This window comes from Oryzias latipes, chromosome 5, assembly GCF_053564925.1.
Source record: "Oryzias latipes strain Hd-rR chromosome 5, Olatipes_Hd-rR_3.1".
In the NCBI taxonomy this organism is placed as follows: domain Eukaryota; kingdom Metazoa; phylum Chordata; class Actinopteri; order Beloniformes; family Adrianichthyidae; genus Oryzias; species Oryzias latipes.
This window is the reverse complement of record NC_136241.1, coordinates 8,467,428-8,492,557: the sequence shown is the minus strand read 5'-3', so window position 1 is coordinate 8,492,557 and position 25,130 is coordinate 8,467,428. Positions and strand designations below refer to the sequence as shown.

Here is a 25,130-nt window from a genome sequence, read left to right as displayed (position 1 = left end):
TGAGAGTTCAAGAATTACAACAAATTAAGATGAAAAAACTTTAACTGAATTGGAGCAATATGACATTTAGTAAGATAAATGTGTAAATTTGAGTTGTGTAACCTTGTGCTATCCTAGGCACTTTAACGTCATGAGTTGGGTCATCTAGACCCACTAGACAGTGCGCTGAACCTTTTTTCTTCAATGATTTGTGATCTTCACTGGTGTCCATGGATTACATGAAATTTTTCCACCTTTATCCACCTTTGTCATGGTAGGAAGAACACGTCAATGTAAGAGTAGGGTCATAGGATAGCACAAGGGATAAACACTAATTAAGTTTTATAGACGTAAGAAATTAGGTTGAATACATTTAACTCAATTACTTGTTACCAATTGAATTAATTTAAGTTGGATAAGTTATATAATATGTATGTATATATGTATGTATACATATATATGTATATGTATATATATATATATATATATATATATATATATATATATATATATATATATATATATATATATATATATATATATATATATATATATGCGCCACGATGAAAATAAGATCAGAAACTCGTGCGTTTACTTTGTCCGTTCTTCTTCTCCAAGCAGAAAGTCTTTCTTTTGATGATGCAGCTGTATTACTTTTTTAATGGACGAATAATCTTCATCCGCCGTCATTAAAATCTCAGACTCCGTCTCACCGAAGTATAGCGCTCTCTTTTTCTCCGTGCGTTTCCAAGGTGACTCCAGAAATTGGCGATCCATTGAGAATGTCTTCATGTACCTACTGTGCACGTGCATTAACACAGGGTTACCAAGTCGAGCGTAATTACGCTAACTCATATCTGGTCTTTTGGAACCGACATACCCAGAGTAAGCAAGTTCAGCCAGAGTTCAGGGTTAAAGTCAGGATAGTTTAAACATGCTTCCTGGAATACCCCCCTGTGCTGCTCCATTGTTTGTTATCATGCTGTCCCCCCTGTTTCGTGTATATCACCTGTTTTGAGTTTGCCTGGCTACAGCAGTGGTTTTTGGTTTGTAGTGTTGTTTAGTTTTTTGAGTATTAAACATCCTGTTCCACTGGAATCCTCTGCCTCCTCCTCCTCTCTGCGCTTCCCACATTCCCCCACGTAACAGTGGATGACTCTGCAACGCATCAAAAGTAGGTGAAAAATGTCCCAAACCGCTAGACATCTTTCTAGCCCAGAGTCAAGAACAGGAGCTGCATGAAAAGCTTCACGAACACAGAAAGGAACCATAAATGTGTTTTGAAATCTAAACGTAAATGTTTAAATTCATAGTTTTATTATTATCTTCTCTCCACAGAACATTTTGTTTCACAATATGTTCATTTTAATTTAAAAACATTCATTAGGCCTCATCAGGCTGCTGTTGGGTTGTTGTTGAGCCAAGTGGAGACTGACTTATCGATGAAAAATTAAATGAACTGAACTGGCTCCATTTGACAACGCATAGCACCAAATAGCAGATTTGAATGCTTTAGCTACAGGCCAGAAAAAGAAGAAGCTTGGCACACAGACAAGAACATGAAGATAACCCCACCTGATTGAAAAAATAAATTAATGTACCATGAAAGCATTCTGTTTTCCCAACAAGAATCTTTTTTTCAGAATAATAACTTTTGTTAAACTACACAGAGACATATGAAAATGAATGATCACTGACTTTTTCATTCAATTTTTAAGCTCTAATTGCAAGCATAGTGCTAGACTTGTACTGGGTTTTTAGTGATTCTACTTCAGTATGAAAGTCCATGCATAAACCCTGAATTTGTCAAAGTTTCAAGACTCAGCCAGGAGCAAATAGCAGCCATTCAAGGAACTGTGGAGAAAAGCACATTAGGCCAGAGTACAAATACAGCTTCACATCAGACATAAAAAATGCACTGTAAACTCCACTAAAAGCAAAAATAAAAAGGATATTTTCGTCTCGGTGTGTAACAGATTTAGGTGTAACACGTTTAAAGAAGGAAACCTTCACAGCAGCAACAGGCCATCATTTAAACTGGAACAACCATGAAAAGCCACTAGTGCTAGAGCTGTCAGACACTGGGGTCAAACTACTGACAGGCTATAAGGCTGCTATTGTAAAGCTTAAGTAGGTGTTGAGTCATTGAATGAGACTAAATCCTAGATTAATACAATAATTTCTCAGAAAATATTCTAATAACATAAATTACTGCTAAAATTTTTGATTGTTTCCAAGCAAAACGCATTACTATGGGAAATGAACAGGGCATGCTTACATAAATACTGTTATTGGTAATGGTGAATATGATTATCATCATTTGGCAGATGTGGATTAATAGAATTGACATTGTCATTTGTGGCATTCTTCATTGAAACGTAGCTAATGTCAAAAGCATTTGACAGGTGTGGCCAACGTGTGTCCTTCACATATCTATGTGGAATTTATTGTGACCTTTAAAATTGTCAAGTAGGTTCAAAAATGATCATATTTGTGTTTAAAAGCTGACCAGTAACTAAACAAACTATAAGTAGTAACATTCCACCACCGATAATCAGAATATACTTATCTTCTTGCAAAGATGTTGTTATTGTTGCATGTTTTATTTGTGACCCTGTGTTGCACTTTAGTGTAAAGAAAAGGCAGAACCATGAGCATCATGCTTGACCACCGGCTCATATATAATAAACTGATGTTGCAGTCGGAGCACAAAGACCTGAAAGGCACACCAAACAGAGAGAGTATCATGCGACTGCAATGATGTCTGACACAAAGACAATACTCTTTTTTTTATCAGTTTTAGTGAGAGCTAAAGTTTGGGCACCCCAGGTAAAACGTGATATTATTGTGCATAAAGAAGCCAAGGAAAGACTCTTTAAAAGGCATGAGATTACACATGAGACATTCTTGTAATATGACATAAAAACCCAATGATTTCATCATTTACCCTTTCAAAATAACAGAAAACAAAATAATTATGTGTGCAAAAGTTTGGGCACCCTGCAGTTAGTACCTTGTACTGCCCCCCTTGGCAAATATCCCAGTTTATAGCCTTTTTGTAGCCATATAGGAATCTCTCAGTTCTTGTTTGAGGAATCTTCATCCATTCTTCTTTCCAAAAGTATTGCAGTTCACAGACTTTCTCTGATGTCTGTTCCACTCTGTTCTGTTCAGGTCTATCCACAGATTTTCAATGATGCTGAGGTCAGGTAATTGGGAAGGCCATGGCCAAACCTTCAGTTTCTGTCTCTTAATGTGCGCCTGTGTGGATTTGGACGCGTGTTTGAGATCATTATCCATTTGTAGAAGCCATCCTCTCTTCAGCTTTTTCATTGATGCCACATCAAGTTAGTGTCCAAAATTTGCTGAAGTTTGGTTGAATCCATTCTTCCTTCTCCCCATGAAATCATTCCTGTGCCAATTTCCATTTTACTCTCATCGCTCCACAGAACCTGTTTCCAAAATGCATCAGGTTTGTTTCTGTGTTCAGTTGCGAATGTTACATTTTGTGGGGAGGAAGTGTAAGAGGTTTTCTTCTGATGACTCTGAAGACCATATTTGTACAAGTATCTCTTTTCACTAGAACGGATTTGGTTTGTCTTGGTCTTCCAGATCTCGCTTTATCTTCTGCTGTTTCTGTTGAAGCCACTCCATCGTTCCATTCCGAACACAGGATATCGACATCGGAAAAGGTTTCGCTATCTTCTTATACCCTTCTCCTACTTTGTGAGCATCAACTAATTTTACTTTCAGGCTTCTAGACAACTGCTTAGAAGAAGTCACAATGCTGATTGTTAGGGCGAAGGTCACATAACTCAGATTATTTTCTTTGCAAACGATGACTGTGAACAATCTACTGTCAATTCTCAGCTTTTCCAAAGGGGGCGGTGAATGCTATAAAGTCTGCAGGGTGCCCAACCTTTTGCACACGTAATTTAGGAAATTTTCTGTTATTTTTAGGGAAAAGGTGGAATTAAAGCCATTCTTTTTTTTACATATTACAAGAATGTCTCATCTGTAACCTGATGGTTTTTGGAGAGTTTTCCATCTTTCCTTGGCTTCTTTATGCACAATAATATAACGTTTTACCTGGGGTGCCCAAACTTAAATCCCCACTGTACATGAAATTGTTAAATGTGATATCAATGTACCACCATAACATGTTAAATCCCAAAATCGAATTGTTTCCTTTGCTCACCCCCCCCCCCCCCCCCCCGCATCTTTCCTCCCATTATTTCAAAGCTGGACTCCTTCTATTAGCGATGTTTTCTCTCTGTCTCTTGGTATCACAGTCATCTTTTGTCCCAGCAGCTCTTCGTCAATTAGAGATGCGTATCCTGTTCCTCCTCATCCTCTTCAGTCACAGCTTGATTGATGAAGACCTGAGAAGAAAAGGTTGTGCAGATCATTGTTTGACAGAAAACTGTCAATTATTAAATTTCTCTCATCACCTGCCAGGGACAGTTTTCCTCCCCGCCTCCACCCCCCCCTCCTGCGAGACCATTGGTACTTGGCTTCTTCTCTTGCATCTCAGCCTCTCTGTCATTGGTTACATCTAGTGTGGGATTGTCATGGTACCCATTCTCCACGTGATGAAGCTCCTCCACACGGAACTAAAATATTAAAAAACAAAGGCAAATGCTTCCAAACACCGTCTACAAACAGAACTATTTCCTGGGAAAATGTAGTTTACTCTTCAAACAACGGCGGGGTGTCTACAGCAAGATATAGGGGCATGGATTTCAGAGGAACTGACTGTGGCAGATAATGTTGTTTTTTTCAAAATTGATTAAAGGTTTTTTTGTGTTCTTAGTCCATCATTATCGAACAGTTTCCATCTCTTATGTCTAAACAGTTGTAGAGTCAAAATAGTAAAAACAGGCAGATAATCAATGATGTCGTTGTAGAGTAATATAAGCCACTTTGGACAACTAGTTCCAAGTTATTAGTGACAATATTAACGATCAGTGTGGCACAAGGACTTGTTATTCTGCTTGGCTGTGTGATTGCTGGAAATAGTGATCTTGCATACAGTGTGTCCAAAAAAGAAGATAATGTGTATCCTCCAATAGGGGTTGGTCTCTAAAAAACCTAAGGTCTAACAGGTGTTTGTTACTTCAGACGACAGTCTCTAAAGGGTGGCTGGGTGATTTTGACGGCTGCAGAAAAAGGAGCAAACGATTTCCTGGTGGAGATGCAAAGAAAGGGAGCGCAGAATTAAAAGAACTGCTTTAAACCTGGATTATTGAGCAAAGACGGTGGGCGCGCCTCCCAGAAAATGATCCGCATGAAAGCAGAGAGGATTTTTGATACAGAGGTTGATGTTTCAAAGAGAAAAGAAACGTTCAAAGCCAATGCGAATCAGAACATAAGAATGTTCTCAACATTTAGCAGCGGGCCGTAAAAGTTATTTGAAAACTCTCCAGCTTGTTCAGAATGCAGCTGCTAGATTGTTAGCAGGAACTAACAGAAGAGATCACGTCACTCCTGTGTTGGTTTCACTTCACTGGCCCCCAGTTGATTCTAGAATCAAGTTTAAAATCCTCCTGCTTACCTAGAAGTCTTTACATAGTATTGGCCCCGTCCCATATTAAGGACCTCATAGTCCCTTACCAACCAAACAGAACACTTCAGTCTGCTCCAGGGCAGCTGTGGCTACAACAGTAGCTTACCGTCACCAAGTATGAATGAGGAGTGAATGAATAATGGACACAATGTAAGCGCTTTGAGTGTCATGAAAAGCGCAGATAAATCCAATCCATTATTATTATTACTTCGCTCACAAAATGCAGGACTGCTTGTAGTTCCCACAGTTGGAGGTAGAGCCTTTAGCCACCAAGCCCCTGTCTAATGGAATAAACTCCCAGCTCATGTAAGAGAGGCCGACACAGTTTCTACATTCAAAGTTAGACTGAAAACATTTCTCTTTGGACAGGCTTATTGTCAGACTAGTTAGTATTCAGAGATTATTGAACTTATTGCTCCCCCTATCTCACCTTTTAATGAAGTTTTGGAAATAATTACAATTTTAATTAGATCCATTATTCATATTTCTCCAAAGATGGGAGATGGTTTCATAAACTGGGCCATCGCCATGCTTAGATTACTACTATATTGTATCGATAATGATATACTAAAATGTAGATTTACTATTATTTTCATTGTTAACCCTTGTGCTATCTTAGGCAGTTTAACATTGGGAGTTGGGTCATCTAGACCCACTAGACCAGGAGTGTCAAACTCTTTTTCACCAAGGGCCACATCAGCATAGTGGTTGTCCTCAAAGGGCCGAATATAACTTATACATGTAACTAAATGTACTGACAAATAAATGTAACTACTCCTTAATGTTAAATAACTCATTATTTATTTATTATAACATTTTATAGTGACAATTACAGTTGCATAGAAAACATATGTTTGCTTGTTACTCTAGCATTAATCCTTTTACATTTGATTCTAACAGGTTAGGTTATATGGGCAGTGTTTCAGTCCTAATGTATAGTTGCCCAATCCGATATTTCAAGTCCAATTCCCCCTAGATATGAATAAATACACACAAATTTTTAATTTTATTTTAAGAAATTAAAAACTTTTATGCTCTCGCGGGCCACATAAAATGACATGGAGGGCCACATTTGGCTCCCGGGCCTTGTGTTTGACACATGTGCACTAGACAGTGCTCTGAACCTTTTTTCTTCAATGATTTGTGATCTTCACTGGTGTCCATGGATTACATGAAATCTTTCCACCTTTATCCACCTTTGTCATGGTAGGGAGAACACGTCAGTGTAAGGGTGGGGTCATCTAAGATAGCACAAGGGTTATTACCATTCACTATATGTGCTAAAGTGCATGCAAATTACTATTAAAATGCTTGAATTAAATTGAATAAAATAACAATTAGTTGTTATTAGGCTGCCAGAAGTTATAAGTTGAGGAAAGTATGGTGCTCTGGAGTTCTGTCCTCTATTCTCATCTACTTCTCCTCTCCTTCTTTTCTGACAGCTGTGTTTTATCTGTTTCCCCTCCTTAGAGCTCAGCGCATCTGTAAATGAGGGAAACCCAACAAACTTAATAAAAGAGGAGGCAACAGAATATGCGCCAGACCGGAGGGAGATGGTGCTGGGTATTATCTCTGTTCGTTTCTCCTCGTAAAAGGTACCTTTGGTCTGTTGTCTTTCTTTCCTTATGTTGTTATTCTGATGTTGCAGGTTGTTTTAACCCAACAGATGATGTAATGAAAAGCTTTTTTTTTTAAACTTGTAAAAACTTTTAAAAAGTTCCAAGCTTCAAGCTTCCATTAGAAGCCCTTCGGTAACAGAAAGCACGGATGAACCAGGACCTACCACTGTCTTAGCTGCAGGCAGTCTTCTCTGCCAGCAGATGTAAATAATTCCAGACGTGATGATGACCATGCAAATCGAGCCAATAATGACCAGAACCACAAATAGTTTGCCGTAATCGCTGCGTGTTTTGCTGGGCCGGGACTGGCAGGTGCTGGCAGCACTGTAGTTCTGAATGCCCACCTAGAGAAGAGCAGACACACATTTCTAGTCATTTTCACTGAGGCTGAGACCATTTCTAAATGTAATGTTGATTTAGCACATCAAGGTACATGTCGGTTTTTAGTTCATTGAGTTGATTGAATTAGTTTAAATAAAAAACGTGTTGTGCTTGTGTGACACAGTCTTGTGCATGGAAATAGGTACCAGTAATTGTACTGAAACCTGTGATAGCTTATAGCTAAAAATGTGTTAATATGCACAAGAGGAAAATGTTTCGGATCACCTCATCGAGACTTTTCCTGATCTGCCCCAGCATATCCAGCACATCCTGGCTGGCAATCACTCCTAAAAAACATCACAAGCTAAGAAATTCCTCAAGAAAGATCAGGTCATCATTGAAATTCTTCATTTAAAACCTAAAAGATTGTTTTTCCATACTCCACTTTCAGTTTGCTTCATGCACAGTAAAAAGTGAATGTGGCTTTTAGTAAATCTACTGTACGTGTTTTGCTTTTCACAATCTTTTAATCTATATCTTGAAATGTTGTTAAGTATACACATTAAATGTGGTTTGATTGATGGTTTTCGTGGTCACATGACATGCTGACCTGCTGGAGGGTAAAACTTTGGTTCAAGACAGACTTTGAGGGACAGAGAAATGGCCTGTAAGATTTACTGCACCTTGTTTCACAAGTATTTCAATGACCTTCTGAATAATGAAAAGCAATCATATTAAAAGAATTTGTTTGTTTTTTCCCCGTTTCCAGCATCCATTAAAAGTCCCAGGCCCTGAGCAAGCCCAGAGCAAAGCCTGGGCTCTATAAACTCTGTCCCTCTAGAGGGGTTGGACTCCCAACCATTCTGGAGTTACTCATGGTGAGAGGCAGTGGGTTGGTGTGGGCTTACTTATGAGCCCTCAGCTCAAATGTCTGTCTTGTCAAGACATTTGGCGGGAGGGCGCTGTCTCTTGTCCTTTGGGTGGGGGACAGGTCTATGACAGTGGTTTCAGCTTATGGGCCGAACACCAGTTTGGAGTACCCAGTGTTCTTGGTGTCTCTCAAAGGGGTACTGAATAGTACCCCAACGGGGAACCCCATTGTCCTCCTGGGGGACTTCAATGACTTTTTGGGCAACAACAGTGGCACCTGGAGGGGCGTGATTGGTAGGAACCAGTTTGTCCATAACAAACACCATGTTCGAGCACAAGGGTGTCCATCAATACAAGTGCCATCAGGACACCTTTGGCATTAGATCGATGATCAACTTTGTAGTCATTTCAGGTGATCATGTGTCTTGTACACAGAGGGGGAGAGCTGTCCACCGATCAGGACCTGCTCACTACAAGTTTAAAAGCTGGCAGGTAAATGAAACTGTAGCTCCCTGCCCTCCAGGTCTCTGGAACCTTTAACACTAAAAGAGCCGTTTGGACCAGTTTTTTACTGCCCAAAACCCAGCTAGAGCCGCCACAGGTTGCAGACTCCTGGCTTAGACTTTGACGTCACATAACCCTTGTGCTATCCTAGGCACTATAACATTGGGAGTTGGGTCATCTAGACCCACTAGACAGTGCGCTGAACCTTTTTTCTTCAATGATTTGTGATCTTCACTGGTGTCCATGGATTACATGAAATCTTTCCACCTTTATCCACCTTTGTCATGATAGGGAGAACACGTCAATGTAAGGGTGGGGTCATCTAAGATAGCACAAGGGTTAAAAATAGTCAGGTATCAGAATCCACCACTTTTAAGGTAAAACTAAACAGAAGTTTTATGGTGGACTGCTTCCTGAATCAAGACAAATATAAATCCAACAATACCACACAGGTATTGCCTAAACTAACACTCCAACATCGACTGGCCAGAGCAAGCAGTATATGTGATGGTATGTGCTTTTTTGTGTTGTCTTACACACAAGGTGTTAGCTGGAAATTAGTTTGTAGGGAAACTCTGGACGCATGTTGTTGTTTGTGTGTTTGCGTCTTTGTTTGTGTGTGCCTCCAACTGTGTGTGTGTGTTAAGCATGTCAGAGTGTGTACCACGTCCAGATGCAACATTCATCAGCAGCTGGTGTTGGTGGTGTGTGGGCTTGCTGAGGTAGAGTACCCATGATCCTTCAGGGCTGTTCATTTTTTGAGAAAAAACTCTTTCAATGATCTTTAACAACTGTACACCCTGGTGCGCACGGAACTCCTCCTGTAACACACATATTTGGGCACACACATGTATGAGCAAAAAAACACATTTGTGGAAACACACAAAAACACAAACACATGGACAGACACATATGGACACACACAGAAACACACATCCAAAACTTACACAGTTCATGTTTTGAGTCATGTTGAGGATAACATAGCCCCGCCCAGCCAGCTCATTCCAGTTCAAACACACCACCTAAAGAATTCACAAAAAGGAAACAAGGTGGGACTTTAAAGAAGGTGTCAAGCTGACCAGAGAGCTTCATTTGAACTCACCTGCTGTGGCTTCACTGGATCGGCCGCCTGCTCTAGCTCCATCATATCAGTAATGGGTGGAGTGTCTGTGCCAAATGAAGTAAAGTGTTGGATTCTTGTTTCGCCTTTTGCCATATTTCTCTGCGTATCTCCCCCAACTTCATGTCTGTATTTTGGCGCCACTCCTTGAGTAAATCCAAAAATAAATATAAGAGCAAAGATATCACAAGGAGAAACACATTCATTAACCTGAATGCTGATAACTGGTTACCTCCCAAGCCACTCTGGCCTTTTTCCAGTAGCTCCATTTCCTTGACACTGGGCTGCAAAGGACTTCTGCTGGGAGCTACACCAACCTCTGGTTCAGTGGGATGCTGACGGAATCCATCTGTGTTTCCTATGTCTTCCTTTTCCCCCGTCTCCTCTGTAGCAGCAAACCAGGTAAAAATTTACAGGACACAGATGATGTTGTGATTTGATTCCTCATGGACATGTCCTCAGCGGTGAATTGAAGAGAAGTCGAATTTTTCTAACAGTTCTCTAGCAGATTCGATTAGATTAGATTTGCTTTATTGTCATTGTCCGTTGTACAATGAGATTGAAGATGCTACAATACATTTTTATAAGCAAGGGAATAAGATGAAGGTAATGTAGGCAGGAAGTCACAGACAACTTCACCAGAAACTGTAAAGAAAAAGACACTAACAAGGAGTTCAGAGAAGAAACTAAAAACATCTTAGTACCACATAAACAATATGAGTTCCTTCAGGTTCATTTACCTCTTTTAGAACTTTTGGGCTGTACCAGGTCTCTGCCCGTGTCAGTTTCTAAGGTGGTAGTTTCCAAAATATGTCCAGAAAAATCTGTAGCGGCTGCAGATGAAGGGATGGCCAAGTGAAAGGCTTCAAACCCGCTAGACTGAACATCTTCCTCTTTCTCCACCTTCCACAGTTCTGGCCTCAGCTGTGTAGCAGACATCAGGTTACATGGTTACAATGATTGTGATGAAACTGAAAAAAGTCCAATGAGGGTTTTTGTTCCTGAGATAATTATTCAAACTGACCATAAGGACCTCAATGGCTAACACATCAAACATGCCTAAAAACAGTTTTGATACTGATAAAATCCCTGCTTCAACTGGTTTTTGGTTTCTTTTGACACACAGGGCCGTTAGGAGAGAATCAAAAGGATGAAGTCCTAACAGTTGTCTGAAACCACCTCTTATCAAGATGGAAGAAACCTTGAAGATGAAAAGCAGCTAGTCCTGTTGATCCCATAACTATCATCTAAGGCAGAAGATCCAGCAGCTCCTCACTACGCCACCTTTGACCAGCAGACATTTTCAAACTTCTACTACAACATTAAGTTTTATGTTTAACGTGTTTGTTTTAAATACAGGTTTACCCTGTCTTGAATATAAAATTAACGTTAACTTTAACCCATAACTTATGGTTAAAAATAAGTCACAAGGCTACATCAAGTCACGAAACATTGATTTCACAAAGTGCACTAAGTGTACTAAGGCTTTTTTATTGACAAACATAGAACAAAACATTTTAGAATGTTATTGATTCCATCCATCCATCCATCCATTCATCCATCCATCCATCCATCCATCCATCCATCCATCCATCCATCCATCCATCCATCCATTCATCCATCCATCCATCCATCCATCCATCCATCCATCCATCCATCCATCCATCCATCCATCCATCCATCCATCCATCCATCCATCAATCCATCCATCTTCTTCCGCTCATTCGGGTCCCATGGGCAGCAGTCTAAGCAAAGATGTCCAGACTTCCCTCTTCCTGGCCACTTCCTACAGCAACTCTGGGGGGACCCCAAGATGTTCCCAGGCCAGCCAAGAGACGTAGTCTCTCCAGCTTGTCCTGGGTCTTCCCCGGGGCCTCCACCCAGTGGGACATGCCTAGAAGCCACCTCAACTGGCTCCTCTCGATGTGGAGGAGATGCAACTCTACTCCAAGCTCTCTGCAGGTGACCGAGACTCTCCCCCTATCTCTAAGGTAGTGCCCAGCCACCCAACGGAGGAAGCTCATTTTAGCTGCTTGTATTTGGGACCTTGTTCTTTCAGCCATGAGCTCATGACCATAGGTGAGTATTGGAACAAGGATTGACCGGTAAATTTAGAGATTTGCTTCCTACCTCAGCTCTCTCTTCACCACAACGGACCGGTACAACAACCACATAACAGTGGACGCTGCAACAATCTGCCTGTTGATCTCACACACTGATCTTCCCTAACTTATGAACAAGACCCCAAGATATTAAAACTCCTCCAGCTGGGGACTAGAGCACTCCACCCACCCAGAGGGCAAACTACTTTTGTCCAGTCGAGAACCATTGCCTTAGACTTAGCGGTATTGACCCTCATTCCAGACGCTTCACACACAGCAACAGGACAACATCCTCTGTAAAGTGTAGATAGGAAGTCCTGTGGTCCCTAATCCAGCCTCCCAGCCCCAGCCCAGCCCCTGGCTGCACCTAGAAATTCTGTCCATAAGAATTGTGGACAGACTGTGGCACGGTAGCCATGCCATAGTCCAACATGCACCAGAAACAGGTGTGAATTCCTGCCGGCCATGCTAACCAAGCCCCTACTCCGATCATAGAGAGATCGGACAGCCCTCAGAAAGGCTCCCCGGACCCCATAGTCCCAAAGCACCCTCCACAGAACACCACGGGGGACGTGGTTAAACGCCTTCTCTTAATCCACAAAACACATGGACTGGATGAGCAAACTCCTACAAATCCTCCAGCACCCTAAAGAGAGTAAAGCCCTGGTTCACTGTTCCATGACCAGGACGGAAACCACAACAGGAGGGAACCACCACTCCTGTCTGCCATTCCAGTGGTACAGCAACTGACTGCTATGGGATGCTGCAGGGACGTTTCAGCCAAGACACTCGCACAGCATACATAGACTTGTACTTAGGGGTTGACCTCATCCACTCCCAGCACTTTGCCACTGAGGACCTCATTGACTACGTCCGAGACTTCAGCTTGGATGATGGACAGCCCCACCCCGAAGGTCTCAGCCTCTGCTTGCTCAAGAAAAGGCGTGTAAGCAGGATCGAGGAGATTCTCAAAGTATTCTTTCCACTGGCAACAATGTCCCCAGTTGAAGTCAACAACTCCCCACCTGGACTGAAAACGGTGACTGCAGAAAACTGCTTTCCCCTCCTGAGGCGCCGGAAAGTTTGCTAGAATCTCTTCAAGGCCAACCAACAGTCCTTCTCAAAAGACTCACCAAGCTCCTTCCAGTCCCAAGTTTTTGCCTCCACAACAGCCCGAGCCACAGCTTGCTTGGACTGCTGGTACCTGTCAGCTGCCTCTGGAGTCCCACAAGCCAGTCAGGCTTGGTAAGACTCCTTCTTCCGCTTGACGGCATCCCTTATTTTCGGTGTCCACCACTGGGTTTAGGGGATGCTGCAGCGAAAGGGCACCAGAGACCTGGGGCCTCATTTATAAAACTTTGCGTAGGATTTGCGTCAGAAATGGCGTACGGATGAAACATAGGACGTGCGTACGCAAAGAAATATTCGGATTTATAAAACCGTGCGCACGCACATCCTACGCATCTTTCCCTTAATAAATCACAACCGATTCTAAATGCAGCGCAGCTTTTTGCGGCTTCATGACACGCCCATATTTGTCCATAAATAGTCCGTGAAACGCCCACAAATGAATATTCATTGATTGCGGAACCATGGCAAACACCGAGAGGAAATCAAAAAAACGTAACTTCACTCAATGTGAAGTAAAAGTTATCGTTGGCGAGGTGGAAAAAAGGAGAAAAGTGTTGTTTGGAGGGCACAGTGTAGACATTACTAATGCCAAAAAGGCACGTGAGCGGCAAACGGTGGCGGACGCAATAAATGCTGTAGCCTCACAACCATTCGAGGTTGTGAGGCTACAGCGCTCCATCGGGGGGGGCGGGGGGCGGGGGGACACCGGAGCGCCAGATGCATGCGCCGGGGGGACCGGAGCGCCAGATGCACCGGGTGACACGCGTGGTTCCTCCGAGTGCTCCTCTGTAACGCCGGGCCCAAAAGCCCGCAGAGGTCCAACAGGACGGCTGGAGGAAGTCAGAACCGGCATAAGCCACTCGTCCTCATTTGCCAGCACGTCTTCTTGCTGTCTAAAAATGCGTTCACTCCGAATTCTTCCATTTGCCACATCTTCTAAGAGCATAAGATCAGCCATTGTGCGTCATTATTGTCGTCATTGTGATGGGGCATTTTATTTCCCTCCATTTAATTACATCTGACAAGCTACAGATGTCGGTAATAATCCACGTGGAAATGGGAAATTGATCTGCGCAAATGTAATTTCTTGTTGCTTTCTGAATGGTTGAGACATACGCCATACATTGTTTTATCAAAAATAAAACAAACTAAAGGCATATGCATGAATACCATACTTCCATAGCTTATGAAGAAATGTTTTAATATGAAAACAACTTTCCCCAGTGGATAATTAGTACGTCCGTCCGTCCGTCCGCACGCCCACACCTTTGTCTGCTCCTCCAGACGGACACACTGACGAGAATATCAGTTGTGTACATTATTTCGTTCTGTTAACTATAATATTTATATTATTTATGAGGATGAATTGCACAGCATGCCAATATTGCAGAACATATTTCACTTTTCTTTTTCCAAATAAGTGTTCATTTGAATTTCTGTTGTAATTTTCGTTTGATTGTTTTGTTTGTTTCACTGCTGATCGATCAAACAGGTGTTTGTGTTGGCTGTTAATTGTAAGACTTGCTTTGTGAAGTCTTCATGTTATTTCTGAGAGGCAGGATTGTCACTTTCACGTGTTTCTTCCATCTGCCGACGGTGTCGCCGTTTCTCATTTCACCCGTTTTTGTGCGTACGCCTGGGTCAGAGCTTGCGTGAAGGACCGCACATTTTCCCGTCAAGTTTGCTTTTTATAAATCTCAACTATTGCGTAGAGAGTGGCGTACGCCTTCTTTTGTGCGTACGCAACGTTTATAAATGAGGCCCCTGGTGACCAGAGCTCTGAACAGCAGCATAGACAATAGAGGTGGAGAACAGCGTCCACTCTGATTTAATGTCCCCAGCCTCCCTCGGTACCTGTTTGAAGCTCTCCTGGATGTGGGAGTTAAAGACTTGCTTGACGGAAGGGTCAGCCAGATGTTCCCAGCAGACCCTCACAGTATGTTTAGGTCTGCTAAGGCTTTCTGGCCTCCTTCCCTGCCAGCAAATCCAGCTCACCACCAGGTAGTGAACGGTGGACAGCTCTTCCCCTCTTTACCCAAATGCCCAAGACACACGGCCGAAGTTAGCTTAAAACAGCTACAAAGACTATCACTGACCTCATGCCAAGGGTGTCTTGGTGCCAAGTGTATTGATGGACACCCTTGTGCTTTAATATGGATGGTGTCTGCTATGTACTAGTTGTGATGAGCACAGAAGTCCAACAAGAAAAAATCACTCTGGTTCAGATCAGGGAGTCCGTTCCTACCAATCAGGCCCCTCCAGGTGTTCCTGTTGTTACCCATGTGGGCATTGAAGTCCCCCAGGAGGACAATGGAAACCCACGTTGGGGAACTTTCCAGTACCCCTTCAAGAAACACCAAGAAGACAGGGTACTCTCAACTGTTGCCCAGCCCATAACCTGAAACCACAGTCAGAGAGTTGTTCCCCACCCGCAGGCGAAGGGTCAAGACCCTTTTGTCCGTCTGGATTAACTCCAACACTTGGAGGGTCAGGCGGGTAGAAGGCCATAATAGGCATAAATTAATCTGAGGAGAGACAGGGTAGTCAAGATCCAGGCGAGAGTTGGGGCACGCGGCAGGGAAACAGAGTCAGATACAGGATCAGGGAAGCAGAATATCGGGTCCAAATATAACGCTCGGTAAGGAAGTCAGAGTAGCACAAACAATACTTTGCAGTGAGCTTCACTCAGTGCAGAGCTTAAGTATGCTGTGGTTGATGAATGAATGAGAGTCAGGTGTGCGACATCCAGCAAGTGTGCGCTGGGGGTTGCTGGGAGTTGTAGTAGGGCTATAACTCTGGGGACGGCTCACACCGGTGACCAGGATGGGCGACAGAGTTCTTACTTCTGACAGGTATTCCCCTGACAGGTCTCCAGTCTGTTGCAGGGGCACAATCACTAACACGCACACATGCAAACTTTAGAGTAACCAATTAACCTATGGAGCATGTTTTTGGACTGTGGGAGGAAGCCGGAGCGCTTGGTGAAAACCCAGTCATGCACAGGGCAGGGAGAACATAAAAACTCCACACAGAACCGGGATTTGAACCCCGATCTTCTCACTGTGACGTGAGAGCGCCACCGTGCAGCCCCAATATTTACATAACTATAACCCTTGTGCTATCCTAGGCACTTTAACATTGGGAGTTGGGTCATCTAGACCCGCTAGACAGTGCTCTGAACCTTTTTTCTTCAATGATTTGTGATCTTCACTGGTGTCCATGGATTACATGAAATCTTTCCACCTTTATCCACCTTTGTCATGGTAGGGAGAACACGTCAATGTAAGGGTGGGGTCATCTAAGATAGCACAAGGGTTAATAAAGTAATACTAAAAAATAAAAATATGTAAACTGTCCATCAGTGCCTGACGTTCTGTCTCTAGTTGTAGTCAGTAAGCATAAAGATTTCATTGAATCGATGTATTGTGACTTGATATAAATGCCTGTGACGTGTTTTTGACTGTAATCTAACAGGAGAAAAGTTGTACTGAAATCAAAGAAACAAAATGTGGTGTTTATATATATCTCAAGTCAGAGGAAAGCCGTTGTGGTGGATGTGGCAGTGCCAAGCGATGGGAACATCAGGAAGAAGGAACATGAGAAACTGGAGAAATACCAGGGACTCAGAGAAGAACTGGAGAAAGCCTGGAAAGTGAAGGTGACAGTGGTGTCTGTGGTAATTGGAGCACTCGGGGCAGTAACCCCCAAGCTGAAGGAGTGGCTACAACAGATCCCTGGAAAGACCTCAGACCTCTCAGTCCAGAACAGCGCAGTGCTAAGAACAGCTAAGATACTGCGCAGGACCCTCAAGCTCCCAGGCTTCTGGTAGAGGACCCGAGCTTGGAGGAGAAACCACCCACGAAGGGTGAGAGGGGCGTTTTTATATACATATTTTTTTTTCTTTTCAAAGTGTGCACAAATTTTCTTTTTGACAGTTATCTTTCCGCATAGTTTTCCAGCAGAGCTGTTCTGCCAGAATCCAGGTCAGTGAACCAGCAACAAGGACTTTCTAATTATTTGGGAAATCTCCACTTCTATTTAATTATGTTCCATTTCACCGTTAGACAGAAAGCCAATCAAAAGACAACTAATACATTAAAAGGTGGCTTCTTAACTACTTAACCAATCAGAGAGGGTTTTCCAGATTTTCCAGAGGTAGGGATCAGTTTACAGTCAATAAGATTGTTGAGAAATAACAAAGATGAATTATCTGGTACCAATGAAGATAAATACATGAGCTTTAAAAGAAATTAAACAGCAGAAGACAAAGTTAAAGTCCCATTAGATTTCACGCACCTAAGAGCTTGAAATTTGTTCTCCACATTTGACTCCTCCCTTGGGGGAGTAGTAAGCTGCAGACACAGCCACACTCGGGAACCATTAGGAGGTTTAATATGTCATATGGCCTCCTTGATGGAGTAGAAACTGTAGGCTCAGGATTGTGGATTTTTTTTTTAAAACTTGCTTTATCTCTTTTAATTTTCAAAGGAGAAATAAAAACAGACCATATTTCCATTGAAAAACTGTCCTTTCCAACACTGACTTGGTCACATGAATATATTTCTCTGTCCTAACCTTCAGAAGGGGCGCTGCTTGATGCTCCTGCAGCCCAGAATCCCGCTCTGCAGCTGGGAAGGAGCTGCTGGGCTCTTTGGAAGGATCGAAGTCTGAGTGAGACAAAGGGAGACGTCAAAAACATGTTATTGTACGTGTCTCTGCAGGCTGCCACAACCTGATACTCTGTGTGAGTCAGTCATAACATTTCAACAAACATTTTCCTGAAATATTTAAGTTTCAGACATTTCTTTCATAACCTATTTAGAAAAGACCTGTTAGCCTGCAATGACAGAGATTGAAAGATCCAGCCCAGCAATCATTTAGTTTTTTTAGAACATGACGGTTTGCCTGATTTGATTAAAAATAACAGTTACTGTAGTTTGGTTTAGTAGCACAGGCCAAACTACCAGCAGGGTAGCAAAACATTTACTTCAGAATCTTGTGTTGGGCTGCAAATGGAAACTGTCCTTCAGTGACTTTTGGTGTGAGGTGATCAGGGTACGGTCTCCTGGAGAAGCACTCAGGATGGGCCAAACTAGAACAACCTCATGGGCTACCCAGGCTAATGACGTGTTAAGTGTTTGAAAAGGTTTGGGTGTACGGTCAAAAACACTCCTTATGTGTTGCTAGAACGCTTAATCGGGGATATTCTCTTTTTCCTCCAGTTCTTTCCTGTACTTCTTGCATTGCGGATTCTTGCAAGGTTTTATACTCAAATGTTTAGTTTTATATACTTCATTTTGATTTTTGAGTAACTAGAATCTTCAAATGTCTACACTGCGTTTGGCCTACAGCTTCAGTCTGAGCTGAACCATATACAGAGTGTATAATAAATACAGGAAAACAGCATCTTGCTGGAATGGGAAGATATTCTGAATGAGATCAGTCAAAGTATTGAGACTTATTACTAAAATGGTAAGTATTGTGAATAAAAAACATTTAAGACTGGTAAACTTACTGATAGTGCTACATAAAATAGAAATTCACATCAGTCAGTTTTTGGAAACAGGTATATTGTTTGCCTGTAGAGCAGCAAAGTCTGTTCCTGAAGATGTTTTTTCTACTCACCTGTCATCAGGTTTGAATCTGTTATTGAGTGGGTGACCTTTGGGATGTCTCTGACATCCTCACTTGTCCTTTCTACAGTTTCATTTTCCTCAATTAAAACATCTTCCTCCTTTCTCTCTCTGTTGTCCCCGGTGTCCTTCTCCCACTCAAATTCTCCTCTTCTCTCCTGATCCTCTCCTCCTTCTTCTCCTCTGTCTTCTGTGTCCATTCCATTGAAGCCAGAAGCCTCGTTGGAAACATCAACAGTTGCTACACCACCAAGGAGCTCTGCCTCTGCATTAGCAGAGTCTGGGTGTCCCAGGAAGTCGTTAGTTTGTCTGGGGACTGTCAGATGAACCATGTGCTAAAAAGGAAAGGATGTTTGGTGAGCTACCTGGACAGCCAGATGGTATTCTAAATGTAAACTTTGCACATCACAATGGGGGCATTCCTCACCTCCACGTCCTCTTCCTTATCCAGGCTTCCATCCACACCCGCACGGGTCCTGGCTACATCCAGGGTAACTGAGGGGGGTATATTCAGCTCGGAGGAGTTGGCCAGCTCCATAGTGGCCTGTGAAGGTGTTGCGTGGTAGATTTCCGGCCAGCCCATGTCATGGACCAGATGTGGCTGAGCACGCACAAGTTCACCGACTACATGGCGTTTGGATCTGGCGGATTCCTGAATCGACTCCGCTGGGCTTTCTCTCCAGAACAGAGATGTGGACAGAAGACTGAGGGAGCTGACGTGCTGAGTCAAACCCAGGCTCAGGGCTCCCCAGCAGCACAGATGAACTTTGAAGAGGGAAAAAAAAACCTTTGCATAACAATCTGTAGATTATGAAGCCCTACTGGGTATGAGATAAGGGGGTAATGATTAACTGACTTAATCTATGTATTGATTTATATTCCTATGATCCAAAAGTTGTTAATCAAATAGACCTACAGTGAGGCAAATAAGTAGTTGAACGTATGTCTATAAGCTAGAATTCTGTCACCATCACAATCCCATTTTCGTCTTAAAATTCATGGACATTTATCTCATTCCAGACAGTTCTCCGTCCTTGGATGACAAAAAACCTCAGAATGGTTGTAAAAAGAACAACTTCTAAAAAACATCCCTAAAACTGAGAAGCAAAGAAAAAGAGGACAGGTATGAAACACACCAAAATAAACTGTCACTAGAAAACAATAGGTGTAATACTAAAGTCACACGGAGTATTATCATTGTCATTATAAATAAGAATAAAAAAAAAACAGACCTCCCAAATTACTTTGTAAATGACAACTTGAAAATATATGATTCCAAGGAAACAGCAGACAAGTTTAAGAAATTCTTTGTAAGTCTGGGATCAAACCTGGCAAACAATATTTCCACCGTAGTGGATCATGATGCAACCAAAAATATAACCAACAATACCAACAGAAGGTTTTTGAGCTCAGTTGAAAAGGAAAAAGTACTGAATATAGTTTAAAAAGTTTTAATAAAAGATCAACAGACAGTGACAATTTGGAAAGCATACTAGTAAAATATATAATAGAAAATATAATTTACCCACACCCACACATGGATTTCTGTAAATTTGGCAGCATTTTACTATACTGTCTGTAAACAGCAATGACTTAGAAAATGCTCATGGTCACTGCTTTAAGCTTCAAAGTAATATTTACAGGTAGAAATGGGAAAAAAGGGGACTTTGTGTTTCTATGTGGTTTCCCAAAACGGATTTAGCTTTTTGTAAATGTTCGAGTTTAAACTGTGTGTTAGTGAGAAATACGATAAAGTTCCTGCTTTTGAAGTGCAGAGCACAGCGGTGCATCTTTATGATGCTTTTATTTTGTTATTGGAACAACTTCCTGTTGTTGTTTTTTAAGAGGACACCAGTCCAGCATCATATGCAGTGGAGGCCCACATGTACACATCGTTAATGGACTAAGTTCAAAATCTAATTTACAATTTTGGAAGAAGAGAACTGAAAACAGCTGGAGATGTTCCTCTAAGAGAACCAGTAAAACTTTGTATTCACCTTTTTTTTTCACAATAAACTGGAAATTAAATTGCGGTAATATTATCGTGAAAGAAAGCCCAGTACAAATACTGTAGGAATATTTATTGTGTTTACTGGCAGCTTAATGCCAGTAAGTACTGTAGTACAGTAGTAACACTGTAAAATGAAGTACAGTGCAAATGTATTTCATTTTAGAGCTGTAAAATGCTTTACAATAATTACTGGCATCAGCTGTCAGTAAGTAACTGTAAAATCAATAGCATCATTTTTGTAGTGTAACCTAAAGTTGTTCATTGTTTGTTGGTTCCAGTAAACAGTTGTACTTGAAAAAATGTGTAGATTTAATTATCATTATTTATTGTTATTCATAAATCCGATTAGAATCCTTTTTACCACCTTGAAGGGTTGAGTTCCCTTTTGGGTTTTCCTTTCAATCAATTCAATTCAAAGTTCCCAACAACACCACCCATCTATCCACCAATCTATCCATCCATCTACCATCCATCCATCTTCCAAACCTACTGAATCCCTGTCTGGGTCACAGGACTGCTGGAGCCTATCCCAGCTACTGTTGGGCGAAGGCGGTGTTTCCCCCCCAAGCAGGTCACCAGTCTCTCTGAAGACAGTGAGATGCCAACAATGAAATAGAGGGGAAGAGAAGCAAGCCAGCCCGTGTTTGTTGAGTTTTCTCTGGAAAGCGTCAGAAGAGGGCACACGGCAGCAGCTCCCGTCTCAGGCCGAGTTAGGCTTTGCTGTCAGACAGGTTTCAGACAAGCTGGACATAATTTTATAATCTGCTCAGTCAGCTCTAAGGTCAGTGACCATCTGTGGTCACAGACAGAACACCATGAGGTCCAAGATGGTGTCTGCAGACAGGGGCTCCTCCCTCCCCCCAAGAGGGATGCAGGATGGGGAGCAGGAGGCTGAGTGGGCTGATGAGTTGGATGGACAAAGGAATTCAGTGAAAAGAAATAAATAATAGACACACAGAGTCTGTATTTCAAAGAAGTAATGTTTTCCTTTAAAGACAGTTCCATTTCTAAGAGGTATTCCTATGTTTACAACTATGTACCTTTTGGATCACGCAGACAAACACCTCAGAGAGAAACTCTTTACATTAAAGTGGAACAAACATTATCTGATACTGCAGTGCAGTTTGCTCATTGGAGAAGTTTCAGTCAGATTTTACAGCACCTCGGGCTCCTACTGCCTCAATGCAGGCCCCCATTTGCCAAAATCATGTATTCACCCCCGGCCAACAAGACGGAGCATTCACTGTCTGTAAAGAGAAGGGGATGAGATCGTTTTCAGATCTGTTTATTGATAGCCATTTTGCTTCATTTACACTGCTTAGTTCCAGGAACCGTATTCCTAACTACCTTTTCTTTTGTTGCCTTCAGGTCAGACTGGAATGAGGCACTGGCCAAAATCCAGTGCTGCTTCATCAGTTCTTGACACAGAAGGATTCGGTTTAAGGTTCTGCATTATTCCAAAACAAACCTGAACAAAATCTTTCCAGCTGCTACCTGTGGCAGGTGGAGGTGTGTCGTTTGTTCTGGTTCTGGTCCATTGTAGCACAGTTTCTGGTGTAAGATCTTTAAATGCTTTTCTGATGCTTCTGACAAAGATATTCAGCCCAATAGCCACCTGGCCATTTTTGGATGTTCTTCACAGACTTCTCAATTCCCACACACCATTTACAGACACCACTACAGTTGGGAATGGTGGTGGCCAAAAAGCTTATTCTTCTAAACTCCTTCAAACATTGGCTGGCTGAGGTCATGTATGCCATCGGGCTAGACAGGCTGCAGTTCTGCATGTTTGGCTCACGGTACAGATTCAACACTGTGTTGAAACCCTCTCTGGCTCACTACACTATTACTTGAACTACAACACTGAACAACAGGACTCCATTTGGAGAGGTGCTGGATCTGGGTCTTGTACAAGTTGCTTCTGGTTGCAACATTTATTTATATATTTATGTATGAATAAGTTTGCTAATCTGGCAAGCTCTTTTATTTTTACCTGAAGTGTCGTGTTTTTGGGGGGTTTGTTTTGCTCTTCTTTTGTCTTTGTTTGATGCTGTGTTTTATACCATATGTTCACTTAAACTTGAAAATAAAATATATATATATATATATAAAACCACCAACAGAAAGTTGTTTCAATAACAAAATAAAAGCATTATAAAGAGGCACCATAGGCTCTGCATTTCAAAAGCAGGAACTTTATCATATTTCCCACTAAGGCACAGTTGAAACTCAAACATTTACGAAAAGCTAAATCCGTTTTGAGAAAGCAGATTTAAACACAAAGTCCCTTTTTTTCCTGTCCATTTCTGCAAATGTTACACTGAAGCTTACTACATGAGCATTTTCTAATTCATTGCTGTTTATAGACATTAAGTTTTATTGACAATGAAGATTTTGCAAACAATGTGGCTTGTTTTCTGTTTTATAACTTCATTTCACTGGTATTTAAAGTAAAAACCCGTAAAGCCTCTGCACAGTATCTTACTGCAACGGCAGTAGTAAAATACTGCAGTTTACAGAAATACACAACTGCGTCTACGACCCCAGATATCCACGGACCCGTGCAACCCACAAACCCACTGAACATGTTGGTGTCAATCCCCATAAAACGTGCATGTGACTCAGGGGTTAGTGTGTGCGCGCGCTTGCGGGGGTGCTGGTGTGTGTCTGTGAATGTGCGTGTTATGGTGTGTGCATGCTCCCCTCACCACCACACACACACAAAAACTCTATTGACAGATATGTTTTGAAGATGACGGCTCGTGGAACGGTCACGCGGGGCTCTAGTCCGTCCTGCTGCGTCACACACAGAGATGCTCGAAGGTGATGGGAACGATAACAGAAGACTCACCCGCGAGAGAGTAGAGAGAAAGGCCGGGCATGTCTGCTGCTGCTGCCGCAGGGCTCCCTGCCTCCGTCAGCTGATAAGGCTCCGATGGTCCGTTCACTTCCTAGTTCTGAGCGGGTTCGATCCCCGCAGAGTCCGCAGACAGGCCGTGAGCTCAGTGCGGGTCTGCTGCTCTGCTGCGGAGCTGGAGCTGCATGAAGCAGCAACGATGCGGCGGCATGTCCTGACCTACTGCGGCCGCTAGGGGTCGCCAAACCGCTCGAGTTCGGTGTTGCGTTCTTGCAGTGGCGGACTTAGCGGTTTGGTGGCCCTCTGCACCGGTTGTGTTAGTTATTTTTTTAAAGCCCTGATCTATAGGGTGAAAGGTCGACTAACTTCCTTACTAGTCCACTTTCAGACAGCATCAATGTCAATAATCTAAAGGTTCTGATGAACTTTTAAAGACTAAAATCAGATTTTCAGTATTATATAAATGTATATTATTTCAAACCCTGGAAAAAACATCAGATTTATTGACTGTGCTTTTGTCCGTGTTTTCTGTAATTATTCAGGTTTTACAAAAAAATTAAAAAAAAGGTAAAAGAAAGCATCAATACATTACACATAGAAACATAAACACATAGAAAGCAGCATCAATACATTAAATTTAAAGAAATATTTTCAGTTTTCTTTTTTTGCCCTTCTGGTTACCTTTCCTCCCCTGTCATCCACCGTTTTTGCAGGGACAGAAAAACCTAAAATAATAGACTCCTTCAGAACTTTACTCACAACCACTGATGTTTTGTCAATAAAAAAAAGGAAATGAAAAAAGAAACAAACATTTTAATACTACAGGAGTTCTGGTTTACCTTTTTAGCCTATCATGAACTAACATGGAAAACATTCTTGTATTTTTACTTTTCATGAATTTAAGTGAGATAAAATTTAAGCAAATGGTCTTGTGAAACGTAATAGAGAAGTTTCATTCTTGAAAACCTGTTCTTGTGAATAAAACATTTTCAATTATTAAATGAAACATTAGGAACTCAGTCAAGTATTACATGAAATGACTCCAGAAAGTATTTGTTGTTTTCTAATTGTGTATAAAAATGAATTTTGCACAACACCAATAGTAAGAATCCTCCCAAAAACTTATATATGCCTTCATAAAATAAATTATCTGTGGTTTTTTTATAATGTCTGGCTTCATTCCATCTTTTTAGTGCAGCTTCATGTCAGATCTGAAGTGAAATACATGACCTATCAAATAAAAAAAGGAGGACATGGATTAAAAATGTATAGACATTAATAAAGCTTTACGTTATTAGCATACACTCAGTAAATACAGGGACAATCAACCCAACTTCACGTGTTATCTACTGTGAAGCAGAGCTCACAGCCTGCACTGAAATTGAACATGAAATATGCAAAACACAGCGATTGTGAG

At 41.9% G+C, this 25,130-nt stretch overlaps 1 protein-coding gene across 1 annotated transcript; it reads right to left on the bottom strand.

Moving 5' to 3' along the window:
• Window positions 1–1,253: 1,253 nt before the first annotated feature.
• On the bottom strand, window positions 1,254–23,937 carry podxl2 (podocalyxin-like 2). The gene is made up of 13 exons (XM_011474764.4): window positions 23,708–23,937; window positions 19,273–19,610; window positions 18,838–19,180; window positions 17,788–17,879; window positions 10,720–10,903; window positions 10,212–10,364; window positions 9,962–10,125; window positions 9,807–9,881; window positions 9,524–9,680; window positions 7,771–7,832; window positions 7,329–7,508; window positions 4,431–4,592; window positions 1,254–4,361 (listed from the first exon to the last, which is right to left on the bottom strand). Exons 1-13 carry the CDS (start codon window positions 23,736–23,738, stop codon window positions 4,302–4,304), a joined length of 2,001 nt encoding a protein of 666 aa, XP_011473066.1. The 5' UTR covers window positions 23,739–23,937; the 3' UTR covers window positions 1,254–4,301.
• Between the last annotated feature and the right edge of the window lie 1,193 nt (window positions 23,938–25,130).